Source organism: Colletotrichum scovillei, assembly GCF_011075155.1.
Source record: "Colletotrichum scovillei strain TJNH1 chromosome Unknown Contig00006, whole genome shotgun sequence".
In the NCBI taxonomy this organism is placed as follows: Eukaryota; Fungi; Ascomycota; class Sordariomycetes; order Glomerellales; family Glomerellaceae; genus Colletotrichum; species Colletotrichum scovillei.
The window spans coordinates 2,973,640-2,986,894 of record NW_023336264.1 but is presented as its reverse complement, the minus strand read 5'-3'; the positions used below and the strand labels follow the sequence as shown (position 1 = coordinate 2,986,894).

The window sequence follows — 13,255 nt, the reverse complement described above, 5'->3', positions numbered from 1 at the left end:
CGTCAAGCACTGATCTTCCATTTGCAGGCACTTGATATTCGATTGCTGTCTTAATGATCTAGCCCAGCGGATAGGGTCAATTCCGACACAAAGTCGCCCGACAGCACATCCGTCCGCCAATAGACACTACCATTCCAATTCAGAGCATGAAGCTCTCTGCCTGCATATATGGAGTCTCCAAACTGAAGCATCAGCATTGTCACTCCGAGCATGATGTTCCGAGATTCAAAGAGCGCAAGATCTTTACATAGTGTATCCATCTGTATTACCAAATGACACTTGGCGTAGCTGCTCGAGCCATATAGGCATAGTATTCATCCAACATCGATGACCCACGAGATTGCGTGCTTGGCTGCGATTTAGGGACTAGTCCAAGTGTCCGAGTCTCTGGGGTAGTCCAATCCGTGTGGAGCGAAACTACTCGTGCCCCGTTCGATCCCTAGCAAATTGATAGGCGAAATGCATGGTGCGTTAAATCGGACCTCACGTTCGGCAACCTGAGCTGCAAGCCCCAGAAGGCTGAATACTTTGTAGCTGTTCAGTCGAAAAGCGAGCAACATGAGGTGGTATGATTTCACAGCCTGTCAAAGTCCGGAGCTATAGATATTTTGGTTGCTTAATAGATTTCTTCCTTCTAGATAGCGACCTAGGTGATAAATGCAGAAAAAAACTCCAATACACCCTACCCATTTGCAATCATAAGCAGTACTAATACAGTGAACACGGTTACAAGGCACGCGTTGTAGCTCTTCCTGGGAGTCGTGAGCTAACACGTTCAGCTCCCATTAGGCACGAGTTCGAGTCTCGTGATAAATCCTTGTATCGCAATACCCGATGCTGATAAGAGTGTCCAGGAATCTTCGTAAGCCCCCCTTGTGGGGAGCTGAGCTTTTGCGTCGTCTCTTCTCTAGTTGATGAGTTGGCTTGTTTTTGTGGTTGCTTTGCCGGCCAGCCGGATCCGTTCACATGTCACGGTGGCTGGGCTGTGTCGAGGCGAGTATTTGGTTGAATGGTTTGATTGATGTCCTTTCCTCAAGGCACACATGACTCCCTCTGGCTAGGTCATGGTCAACTCGGGGAAGAATCTCGACAACTTATTAGGATGACCAAATTCTGTCCTACTCTGCGCCTGGTCCTCCACGGGTAGCAGCGAGTCTGTATCGCCATCGGTACTGGGAGCAGCCTGCTCTAGCGCCGCCCGTTTCACCTTGATGTTTCCCTGAACCGGAGGCTTTGATGTGCTGGTTTGCGCGCTTGAGAAGGTCATGATAGACCTGGAGTCTGCCGGTGTTGATACCTCGTGAAGTTGGCTATGTGGCCGGGATTTGCCAACATTGGTAGGCTCGGGGGTGTGGCCGCGAGAAACGCTGAAAGGAATAGTCGGCCCAAGACTCTTTTTTGCTGCATCAGGAGCTGGCAACGACGTCGCTGCCGGGCTGAGTAGTGCCGAAATCTTCTCGTTCGCCATGAGCCCCTTCGTCTGAACAAAAGCGCTTGATCTGGCGTGGTACGGGCTTCGATCGTAGTATTTGTCAATAATCGGATGAACCATGACAGTCTGGTTGTGAATTGTCAGGATCGAGTTTGTGGGAACGTTGACCCAATTCTCTGTTCCAATTAGCAATAGCCCAAACACCGCATCACAAAACTCTCAACACGTACCTCTCTCAAACGTCAGCGGCTCACTTGCGACAAGTACGATATCTGCGCCTTTATCTTGGCGTTCCATTTGGTAGTCGCGGTCGGTTGCTGCCGATGTCCTCGTGCCCCATTCAGTGCCTGAAGAGTAGTAGAGACTCGCGGCTTCGTCTGTCGCGCTGCTGATGTATCGAGTGCAAATAACGCTTTTGCCGTCTGTGACAGCAAAGTTGAGCAAGCTTCGAGTGTCGATGTTTTCCGACTGGATCGTGCTCTCCGGGATGTCATCGATCAATTCGTTGATTGTGGCGATGGTCTTTAGCATAGCCTTCCTTAATACCGTAGGCCCGAAACCGTGGGCGGGCTGTGAATCCGGGTCGATGCCCATCCTTTCGAGAGTATCGAGGAACAGCGCAAACGCCCATTCACTGTCTGTACCGCCTTGGATCCCAAGGTACCACTTGTCGGCCAATCTCGAACCCAGCCTTCTCTTGATATACTTCCAACCCCCAAGACCACCGTTGTGCATCCACATCAAGCTACCGTGGCAGAATGGGTGGCAGTTATCCTCACTGAGGGATCCCTCCGTCGTTGCTCGTACATGAGCGAAGATGAGTTGGGAAGCGGTCTTGGAGGCGATGCGTTGAAGATTGGTGCAATTCCAGGCAGGGATTGTCGAGGTAAAGAGGCAAGGCGCGTGACCAAGCTTGGGATCTGTGTAGAAACCGATTCCGAAGCCATCTGCGTTGTTCTGGCCTCTTCGCGTATCCTGTTTGGCCGCCGCCAGATATTAGTACGGTACCTAGACTCTATGCGCCAGAGTGACGTACCAGTCTGAGCCTGGAGTCAAACGATTGCTTCAGGATGGAATGCGTAGGGTCAAGAATGAGTTTGGAGAGAAGAATCTCGTCGCTTCCCCGATACACCTAGAATCAGTCAGCGGGTGTCCTGTCGGCGCTCAATGACACCGAACTTACCAGGAAGCGGCACATGTTGGGCGAGTTGTGTCGGACAACTCAGACGGAGCCGAGAAGATGAGCAAGGCGTCGGGGGAAGAAATAGTAGCAGCTGTCGCGTGAGCAATGTGACTTTGTCTTCGATGGGGCCTTGACTGTTCTTTAACAACAGCAACAGGAACCTAGAGGATGTGACCAGACGTCAAATACGAATTCACGGATAGGAGACGTCGGAGGAAGTGTCTGGCCAGATTTATTCGTTTGATGAGCTATGGCGCGATCAGAAACCCCAGGGCGGTGGCGCAAGTTGATAGGGATGAGGTAGCTACCAGCTGAATGCCAGAGCACGGAGTACCGAATAAGTCAGGTACGTGGGTGGGTGGGGGAAGTTGAGCTGAGGCCCGTGCCGGTTGAAAACACAAGGCAAGAGCTGGGCGTTGTATACAGTGGTGGGTATTGCTGTTAATCTAAATGAATGACTCCCAGCGATTGCGCCTTCGTTTGGGACTCCGGTTGCTTTTCCGAGCGCCTTGGTGAATTCTCAGGGTTCAGATGGGGATGAATGAGGCAAGATGTACGGAGAACAGTGAGTCATTTGATCAGGGGCGGTATGGGCAAAGCTGGTCAGCTGCTTGAACATGGATGGCTAAGGTATTTTCAAATAATTTCTTGCCCACCCAGGTGCAACTGGAGATCCAGCGCCATCGGAGACACATTGGAGCTGTGTCTTCTACCTACCTAGGTGCCTTATCCGGGCATTTAGGTATGACCATGGCGATAAGGCTTTATGCGATGAGCGATAAGAGAAAGCCATGCTGCGGCTTAAAGTAGGTAATGTGTGGTTGTGATGGTTCCTAGGTACCTACCTTAGGTACACAGTCAGGTACTACTGGTAAGGAGCCAGCAGGGAGGTGCCTAGGTGCTCTTTTGGGGAAGATGGACGGTACGTCAATGCCAGGCCGTCCCCACTAGGTAGGTGCCTTAGTGAAATGGGCTCTTCATGCAACCCGCGAGAACCCGCTTGATTTCCATTCACGCCGCTCCTCATTCGTCCCCGATTCGTAGCATGTCAACGGATTTCTGATATTCAAGTCTCTTGTCAGGCCGGAAGCTTTGGCGAAACCCACACCAACTATCACCACCACAACCACACCGCTCCTCCATCTCGGACACTCGAACCTCTGGCTTTCCCACTCGAATTTCCGTCTCGCATGCGAAGAACACACCACCGTCTCAAACTACACGCGTCCCGTGCTTCGCCGGCAGCATGAGCGGACGTCTCCTGGCCGCAGGGCTTTCGCCATTGACGCGACGCGCTCCAGTCCAGGCCGTTCGACACTTTCACCGGTTTCCCGCAGGCGGGCTTCAGCGAGCAGATGCTGCTGTGCGTGCTACGCAACGGCGCATGTGGTTTCCTGGCAATGCCTTCCACAATGCCGTCGTCGTGCGGAATGCGTCTTTTGCCCGCTTCCTACCGAAGTTGGTTATCAAGTTTGCTAGAATCCCCGCCATGTTCGGTGGCCTAGCTGTTGGAACACTCGCCTGGATTCAGTATCAAGCTAACCGTACGTACTGGGTTTCTCTTCGCGTCAAGACAAGTTGCCCCTGCTGACCAAGTCACTAATAGAGCTCACCACCAACGCCTGGGATATGGTCAGCAAAACAGCAGATGGTATTTCGGAAACGACGTCTAGTCTCTTTGGAGGTGCCAAAGGAATTATGGATCAAACGATGCGCGGTTGGGAAAACACAAAGGAACAAATCGAAACCCCCGAATGGCTTCAAAAGGTGTTGCGTATCCATGAAGACATTGGCACTGGTGGCGGCGGCTCAGGAGGACCTGGAGGGGAGCAACCCAAGCAGAGCAGAGCCGGGGCGGCTGTTGTTGCAGGAGGCTCGGCTGCTGCGTACGGCTACGATCAATCTTCAGAAGACGACCCGCGAGAACCCGATGAGGTGGCCAATGACGACCAGATGATGATCCTCACCAAGAAGATGATCGAGATTCGGAGCATGCTCCAGCAAGTTGGACAATCAAGCACTCTGACGCTCCCCTCAATTGTTGTCATCGGTTCGCAGTCCTCAGGAAAGAGCTCCGTCTTAGAAGCCCTCGTTGGTCACGAATTCCTGCCCAAGGGAAGCAATATGGTTACTCGCCGACCCATAGAGCTGACCCTCGTCAATACGCCTGAGTCGGACGCAGAATATGGCGAATTCCCCGACCTGGGTCTGCGACGCATCACCGACTTTTCCTCGATCCAAAGGACCTTGACTGAGCTTAACCTAGCCGTTCCGGATACTCAGTGCGTATCGGATGATCCCATTCATCTTACCATTTACTCGCCAAATGTACCGGATCTGTCTCTGATCGATCTACCCGGATACATCCAGGTGGTTGGCCAAGGTCAGCCTCTGGAATTAAAGCAGAAGATATCAGAGCTATGCGACAAGTACATCCAGCCTCCTAACGTCATTCTGGCCATCTCCGCCGCAGATGTGGACCTCGCAAACTCGACCGCACTGCGTGCAAGCCGCCGTGTGGATCCCAGAGGCGAGAGGACTATCGGCGTGGTTACCAAGATGGATTTGGTCGACGCTCCTCGCGGTGCCGCCATCCTGAGCGACAAGCAGTATCCCCTGAGGCTTGGCTACGTGGGTGTTGTCTCCAAAGTTCCTCAAACAACTGGTCTCTTCAAGAGATCGGGTAGCGTGATGTCGGCCATCGCAAAGAACGAGAACACTTTCTTCTCCGCCCACCCGCTGGAGTTTGGCGAGGGTGCTGGTGTCAACGTTGGGACGATTAACCTACGTAAAAAGCTCATGACCGTCCTCGAACAAACGATGTCTGCCAGCCTGGCCACTACTAGCGACGCCATCAGACAGGAGCTTGAAGAAGCAACCTATGAGTTCAAGGTGCAATACAATGACCGCCCGCTATCTGCCGAATCATACTTGGCAGAAAGTCTAGATGGCTTCAAACACTCCTTTAAGCAATTTACCGAGGAGTTTGGACGCCCGCAAATGCACCAGTTGCTGAAGCAGGAGCTGGACCAGAAGGTTCTTGACCTTCTGGCCGCCCGGTACTGGAACAAGCCTATCCAGGACTTGTCCCCTGCGATGCCAGAGCTGGACAGCTTGGCTGATCTCCCCAAAGCTGACCCCAACTCTTTGTACTGGCATCGCCAGCTCGACGCGTCGACTTCTTCATTGACAAAACTTGGTGTTGGAAGATTGGCCACAACCGTTGTTGCGTCTGCTATTCAGGCTCACATTGACAGTCTCATCAAGCACTCCACTTTCAGCAGCCATCCTTTTGCACGAGAGGCCATTAACGAAGCCGCGTCCACAATTCTGAACGAGCGGTTTTACAGCACGAGCGATCAAGTTGAGAACTGCATCAAGCCTTACAAGTTCGAGATTGATATTGACGAGAGAGAATGGATCCAGGGCCGGGATCATTCGGCCGTTGTTCTGAAGAAGGAGCTTCAGGACTGCGAGGGCGCGCTGAAGAGCATTGAAGATGTTGTAGGCGGTCGACGAAAGCTGAGAGAAGTGATGAACTTTGTCGATCGAGCACGCAAGGGAGATGTTGTCGTCGAAGGGGAAAGCCGCAGCGGTGCCGGAGGCTTCAGCGCGTCGCTGCTCAAAAGAGGTAAGTCCGGTCTGGCTGCCCATGTGTTGCTGGTCACTAATAGATTCTAGGACGTGAGGCTGTTTTCCTCAGGGATCGCGCCGATATCATCAAGATGCGTCTGATGGCTGTCAAGTCGAAGCAATGCACCAGCCTCAAGAACAAGTACTACTGCCCAGAGGTTTTCCTTGATGCGGCAGCCACCAAGCTCGCGTCTACGGCTGTTTTGTTCCTCAATGTGGAACTCCTATCGGAATTCTACTACAATTTCCCCAGAGAACTAGACCTCCGGCTCGGAAGGCACCTCTCGGAAGAAGATATCGAGAGGTTCGCCAAGGAAGACCCCAAGATCAAGAGGCACCTGGAAGTCATCCGCCGCAAGGATCTACTCGAGTTAGTCCTTGAGAAGATGGAGAGTCTGAGGCAGCTCGAGGGCCGCGAGAGAGAGCGGATGAAGGGGAGCAATAACAGGCCCAACAAGGACGACAAGCAGCGTGGACGCTGGGGGCTGTTTTGATTGGGAGGAAGCTATCGTCTAGCGACTTTCTCAACCGGCCCTTCTTATATTGAACCTGTAACGCATTATGACCTGGGTGCAAAAGGAGTTTGGGTGTCTGAAAGATCAATGGTGTACTGTCGGCCTCGCCTTTCCTCGTCGCCTCAGCGGTGTAGGGCAGGCCTTAGTCTGCTTGCAAGTTTCTTCTCTACGGTATTTTGTGTAAAGTGGTATATAACATGAAGGATACCCTCCTCGACTCCGGTCTCCTGAAAGAATAGACTTTTCTCGCTCTTCATATGTTCATCATCAGCATTTTGGTGCTAATATCAAGTAAACAAGACAATCCTTTACGAGACTTTTGGTTTCGCATTTCTTAATCGTACAACAACTTTGTCTGCTCATCGGCCTGACTAGACAAATCGCTATCTATCCTCGCTTGATCAAAGGGTCGCTTCAACACTAGTCTGCAAAGTCACCTCCCACCGTAAGCTTGTACCGCGTCCGTATCCTTCCCCGAGCCGATTCTGGATCAGAGTAGATATGCGGCTGCGTAGCTTGCTGATGGCTCCCTCGTCACAACCTTTGGCGACACAGATCTTGAGATTGGCCATACATAATCCGTAGTGCACCTGCCAAAATTGCGCGTCCTCGATGCGAGCCACACCTGGTTCTGCCTCAATCTCCCGTACTACTGAAGACACACCTTCGTTGCCACCCATGCCGCCGTATGACATGAGCAACATCATAGCCTGAGCCATGGCCAACTTGGCGCCAAACAGGAACATAGAGGCGGCAATGGCGGCGCAGAGCGTACGGTCGACCCAAATATAGCTCTTGATGGACAGAAGGGGCAACAAGAGCAGTAGACTCGAGAAGAAGACCGTCAAAAAGTGGAAGATGTTAGAGAAGTGGGTAGGTAGCTTGGCAAGCCACGACACACGCATGATTCTAGCAATACGTGCGTGGTTCTTCAGACCGTACGCTGAAATGACAGTGCTTGTGATGGCCGCGAACGCAGCCCAGTCCACTTCTCCAGCCGAGACACGCTCGTGAGCATGTTCGTGGTGCGGCTCGTGTCCACCTTTGGTCTCTAGCCAGTGCTTGAGGTTGTGCGACACAAGATCGAAGCCGCCAAAGAGTAGGAATATGGACATGGCGAAGCCGGCGAGAACCTCGGCTCTCTCGAGACCGAAGGGATGACGGATACTGCTACGACGCCAAACCTCGAAGTTGCCTAGAACATCGACAGCTACGCATACCGCCGCGCTGCCGGCGTCGAAGAAGACTAGGTGGGAAAGTGCCATCATGGCAACGGAGCCCTCGGAAATGAAAAAGAGCCAAGTCGCGACTGCCAAGTGGCACAAGCTCCAGTAGAGCCGGACGCGCTGGTCCTTTGACATACTCTTCCATGCTTCTCGAACGGTGGGCACAGGGAGGGAGGCTGGTAAAACAGGCGGCGGTCGCTGGGGAGGCTCCTGAAAGATTTGATGTTGGGTAGAAATGGAACTGTGCTTGTATCGATGGCCGCGACGCTGGCCAATGTTCTGCGAGGCGCCAATGTTAGCGATCAATTGGCTCGTTGAGGAGGTGGAAGGGGCGTGCAGCATGATTGCGATGATGTGTATCTGAACATACCGACTTGACAGGCGAGGTCGAGATGACCTGCGTCTGAAAGTTGAAGGGGCTCGGGACGATCGAGCCCCCAGCAGAGGGAGGGTCGTCTTCGGCCATGTCTGTTGGTGTTGGGAAGTCTGGACGAAGCAACCCAGGTTTCAGGTTGGCGGGCGCGAGAAGTCCAGGGCTGCCTATGGGCGTCGATGCTACGCCGGGGGAGCAGGAGATGCTAGGGTGAAGACCGTCCTCATCCACTTCCTCGTCTACTTCGGAGGCTTCGTCGTTGATGTTTATAGATGGAAAGGCGAGTTGCGGAGGACCATAGGCGACATGGGTTGACGAGGCGTTATCACTTCTGCCGTTACCGCTTTGGGGGATCGGTGGGGTGGCAGGTCGCAGAAGGGCGGAGGATTGGCCTGCTGCAGGGCTGGAAGCCATGGAACTATTTTCTTCCCAGCGACGTCCCTCGCCGAGAAGAAGGGACAAGGACCGACAGCGACAGCGACAGGGTCAATTGCAGTGGTGTCCGACAGTCGTCGGCATGCATTGTGCGTTGCTCCGGGGGGGGGCTAGAGGTCGCAGAAATGGGTAGGCGAGGCAAAAGATACACTAGGAAGAGATGGGACGAGACGTGCGTGATGTGCAATCATCAACAGAATGAATCGCCAGGTCGGGAAGGTTAGAATTCCAATTGGTGTCACTGCTAGCCCTGTAAAAGGGTAAAAAAGGGCCAGCTAAAGAAGGGACGACAGAGATCTGTTTCCAGGTTCACTCCACCACCTTCCCCCACAAACTGAGATGGCTTAAATGCATCTGTTCAGGGGAGAATATGCTCCTATTCAGATAACTGGCTTAAAGGAAAGGCACATGTCAGGGGAACGCGACCGCCCACTTTCCTCTTTACTCCGGTACCTACCTTAAGCCACTTAGCCTCCTGCTACTTCTATCCGCATGGTAATTACATTTGCGCCTAAGTACCTACCTTTATAGGCACCGTTTCGCCGAATCGCCTGGTATTGCTAAGTCCCGAGTCCGCAGCGGTAGCGGCATTGACTTTGCGACCCACGTCACAATGCAGGGTCCTACATCTTTTACCTCTTTGCAGTTAGCCCTCTCAATCTTCGACCCGCGTCAACCCCAATTGCCAACCTGAGCTCTACATGGCATTATCAGAGTTTCAATCAGATCCAGAAAGACCACCAGCTTCCCTAAGCTGAATCTTCCCTCCTTTTCATCCACCCCCTGCTTCAAATTGCCGGTAGAGTGGGCGTCAATGTCGCGGCCCCGACTCGTACACAGTCCCCAAGCTTTGACGTGAGACTCTCCCCCACCCCATCCCTATCGGTTTTGGTCCACTCTTCCGACGGAACGATAAGGGATTATCGCAGTTCGAAATACCTTACCAAACGCAATGGATCATACTGCGGCTGGCGCCGACAATGGCGCCGAGTGTCGCACGTTTGCGCTCAACGACCCATCGACGGTAGGAGCTGTATCACCAAAGTCGGTCTCACTCTCGGAGCATCAATGCCAGCAGCAACAGCCGCCGTCAACGATCCCCCACCGACGCACCTCCTCCGGCGCAAACTTCCTCTCCAAACTCCCTTTCATGCGCTCCCATTCCGATGGGAAGCAGCAGCAGCGTCACCAAGAAGCCGAGGACGACACTTCGCGCTCCCCACCGACATCCATGTCGACCGTCATCCAGCAGCAGCAGCAGCAGCAGCAGCAGCAAAAGTCTCGACGAAGGAAGGGCTCCCTTAGGAAGGTGGCCCTATTGGGAAGAGGTGCGCAACGGGAGCGCAAAGAGGCGAAACAGCTCACTATCGACACGTCACACACTGTCTCCCGCGATATGGAGGGCGCCGCGTCTCGATCGCACGCGACAACTATCGAGCACGATCCTCTCGGACTGAATATCGCGGACCTGACACCGCGGCCATCTATGGAAGGATATGCGAGCAGGTCGAGTCTGGTAGAATCTCCAGTATCTTCTCTGTCGAATGCTCGGCAAACAAACGAGGCCGAGTCCACCATCACTAGCCCTACGATCTCGTACACTTCTACAACGGACGAAGACGACGTTTTACATATACCGAACCACATGCCGTCACACCTGCAGCCCGACTCGTCGCTCTCGTCGGGCTCCGAATCTTACTTTGGAACCCGGCCTAGGCAGCAGTCCATACTGCAGGCCAAGTCGCCGCTCTCGTACAGCGGCTTATCGACCACTCCGTTACCTCCGAACGACACAGAAATCGACTATTCGGATACAGAATGGTGGGGCTGGGTCGTCTTGATCGTGACGGGGCTGGTGTTTGTTATGGGCATGGGCTCAGTCTTTGGGGTATGGAGTTGGGCGTGGGATGTCGGTACGACCCCGTACGCGCCCCCAGAGCTTGAGGACGATCCGACGCTGCCCATCACGGGTTATTATCCGGCCCTCATTATATTAACCAGTATCATGGCTTGGGTTTGGGTCTCCGTGGCCTGGATGGGAATGAAGTACTTTCGCCATGCTAAGATCAGCGGGGAGTAAAGACTGGGCTGGTCTTGAATTAGGTATTGTCCATCCTGTCCCTGAATTCTTTTCGCCGTCGACCCTTATGGTCTATTACGCAGGTCGACAAAGGCAGACGAATGGCGTTGGGTTGAAATTTGCGGCAAGGCGTTTTCTCATTCATGATACAGGCGGCAGGGACTCGAAAAGTTAAAAGCGAATTAGCAAGCGGGAAGAGTTTTGCTAGGCTCTCAGGATTTCTAATCCTGAGATTTTCATGGGTTATTCTTCAGCAAGATCCATGCGTATATGGCATATGGCCAAAGTAACAGCGAAAACCAGCCCTCACATATAAGGTGTATGTTTCCTACAACTCTTAAAACCATAGCTAGGAAAAGAAGCATACAATTTAAATCATCTTGAGCTTTGAAAGCCACAGTGACAACCTTGGACCAACTCCGCCATTCTCTTGGCCTTCTTCGAGTATAGGGGTACTCGGACCGGAATTTACAACCTGTCAGTAAGTCATTTAATACTAGTCACGATCACACGCTACTTACGGATCACTGTTCGTAAGATATACGGATAAAGTGCGCGTACGTTGATAGTGTACGGTCAGACAAGTGGGTACGTTGATACTACATCGCCAACACGTGTGGACAGGCTATCCGTACACTAGAAGCGAGATCGAGGCGAGTGGATGGAGGGCAGGGTTCCACTGTCTGCGCGTAATCACGAACCGAGAATGGGCTTGCGGCTTGCCAGCGGGCAGCGGCCCATCTTGCCAGCCTCCCAGGCAGAGAACAAGGGTCCCACTGACCGCATCTTGCACGATCTCGGTGGTGGGGGTTTGTGTGGTTGGCTGGCTTTCGGGAAAGTAGGCAAGTATGCAGACATTGGTACGCTACACGGCGCACAGTCCCGTCGGGGTAGCTCACGACTCTTGCTTGACCTTCTTTCTAATAGGTCGGTTCTGGTTGGCAGCTCACGTGTGCAAAGTCTGACAGAGTTGGCCGAGTTGCCAAGGTGGTATCTCGCTCAGCTCACGAGACCTCCCTGAGTCCCTTCAACTCGAGTGAACAGATGCCTCACTGGCCAAGGGAAGAACCAACAGCAGCGGTGGTGAGTCCACCCTGAGACATGTCATCTGAAACACAACGACGTTGGCGACGCAGAAGCAAAGCCCCATGGATGGAAGCCAGCGAGCTGCGAGCCCCCTTTGCCCGCAGCAACTGCTCGAGGGCCAAGTTGGATCGGCAGAAGGCGAGACATTTTCGACTGGAGCTGGATGGTCCTGGTGCTTTGCTGCGCTGGGTGTGGACCGACCGACCAACCACACATTGTAGTGATCTGATGCGCTGGCTCTCCACTGGCACCGGCACGTCGTAGAAAAGAAGATCGAGGTCTTCCAAGTGCCCGCTGGCTAACCCAAAAGGTGTTTCCATCGAGTAAGCCGAGCGCCAGACGCATCACGAAGCACCTGGATGGTGAACCTTGAGGAGTCCGTGAGCCGTCAGCGTCCGCGGTCACGGCAGCAACCTTTCTTGCCTCCCTTTATTTTTGCACCGACCCCCCTTCCGTTCCTCGGACCAGAACGCAGGAGACTCTTAGCCGAGAGAAGGAAAGAGCAAGGGAAAAGAGCAGCATCTGTCGTTAAGAAAGTGGGGATTCTGACGCCTGAGAAATTTGGAGAAGTGTAAATGGAGTCTTGGCAGTGGTGGAGGCACCGAGACCCGATCTAGGCCCACTGCCAAGGTGGAGGGCCGACAAGTGGGAAGGCAAGAAGGGAACGGGCTTGCATCTCGTGTTGAAATAATTAAGCGCTGTGGTGAATTGAGATGGCAGAGGCGGCAAGGGAAATGGCGCGCGCACGGCCAATCACCAGAGTCCCAGCCCCCGATTCATGGCCAGGGCTACCTTATTGTGTCCCACAATGCCATTGAAACTCCATGTTGTAAAAGAAGCTTGTGCGCCATTCGCATCGCATGGCATTGCATCTCCGAATGGCTGGCGCATATCTCGGCCAATCGATCAGAACAGGGTCCTTGTTGAGCGCAAGTTCTGGTCAGCCAAAGAGTTGGTGTTTCTGATTTTGTAGCGTCCCAGTGGACTGGTCAGCCGCCGACGCCGTACCGAAGCTCGTGGCAAACGGGCAAGCGGGCGGACAGAGGCGGAAGGATAAAAAAGAAGGATCCTGCATGCAGCAGGCCACGCCAAAGTCGGCAGCAAGGCGTCTAACGGCTCGCCATCGGTATGCGTCTCTGAGTCTGCCGGGTGCGGTCAGGCATGTACTCCATCGGAATGTCTATCAGTTACTTAACAAGGTGCGCTATGAGTTTCTGCAGAGGTTGTCTATAAAGGAACAAGTGTTAGTTGCTGCACAGAGGCGAAGACAGCGATGGAGGTTGGTGTTTGTG

General features: G+C 53.4%; 4 protein-coding genes across 4 annotated transcripts; 2 read left to right on the top strand and 2 right to left on the bottom strand.

The window, feature by feature from the left end:
- Positions 1 to 609: 609 nt before the first annotated feature.
- Positions 610 to 3,315, bottom strand: HER10_EVM0007540 (uncharacterized protein). The gene is made up of 4 exons (XM_035477093.1): positions 2,616 to 3,315; positions 2,469 to 2,564; positions 1,663 to 2,407; positions 610 to 1,608 (listed from the first exon to the last, which is right to left on the bottom strand). Exons 1-4 carry the CDS (start codon positions 2,628 to 2,630, stop codon positions 1,058 to 1,060), a joined length of 1,407 nt encoding a protein of 468 aa, XP_035332888.1. The 5' UTR covers positions 2,631 to 3,315; the 3' UTR covers positions 610 to 1,057.
- A 546-nt stretch (positions 3,316 to 3,861) lies between these two features.
- Positions 3,862 to 6,742, top strand: HER10_EVM0007522 (dynamin family protein; the record flags this gene model as incomplete). Its single annotated transcript, XM_035477076.1, has 3 exons — positions 3,862 to 4,159; positions 4,222 to 6,246; positions 6,297 to 6,742. 3 exons carry the CDS (start codon positions 3,862 to 3,864, stop codon positions 6,740 to 6,742), a joined length of 2,769 nt encoding a protein of 922 aa, XP_035332886.1.
- A 422-nt stretch (positions 6,743 to 7,164) lies between these two features.
- Positions 7,165 to 8,455, bottom strand: HER10_EVM0010897 (cation diffusion facilitator; the record flags this gene model as incomplete). The annotated part of the gene is made up of 2 exons (XM_035480342.1): positions 7,165 to 8,268; positions 8,360 to 8,455. The coding sequence occupies 2 exons, from the start codon at positions 8,453 to 8,455 to the stop codon at positions 7,165 to 7,167; spliced, it is 1,200 nt and encodes a 399-aa protein (XP_035333302.1).
- A 1,041-nt stretch (positions 8,456 to 9,496) lies between these two features.
- HER10_EVM0006740 (uncharacterized protein) lies at positions 9,497 to 11,322 on the top strand. The gene has a single exon (XM_035476318.1). It carries the CDS (start codon positions 9,750 to 9,752, stop codon positions 10,875 to 10,877), a length of 1,128 nt encoding a protein of 375 aa, XP_035332799.1. The 5' UTR covers positions 9,497 to 9,749; the 3' UTR covers positions 10,878 to 11,322.
- Positions 11,323 to 13,255: the final 1,933 nt, after the last annotated feature.

Excerpts from the sequence above, each read along its gene's own strand:
- HER10_EVM0007540 (XM_035477093.1), bottom strand. Across the intron at positions 2,408-2,468 it reads TTGACTCCAGGCTCAGACTG|GATACGCGAAGAGGCCAGAA; the intron begins GTACGTCACTCT and ends GCGGCCAAACAG. Across the intron at positions 1,609-1,662 it reads GCCGCTGACGTTTGAGAGAG|AGAATTGGGTCAACGTTCCC; the intron begins GTACGTGTTGAG and ends TAATTGGAACAG.
- HER10_EVM0006740 (XM_035476318.1), top strand. The coding sequence starts at position 9,750 with ATGGATCATACTGCGGCTGGCGCCGACAATGGCGCCGAGTGTCGCACG.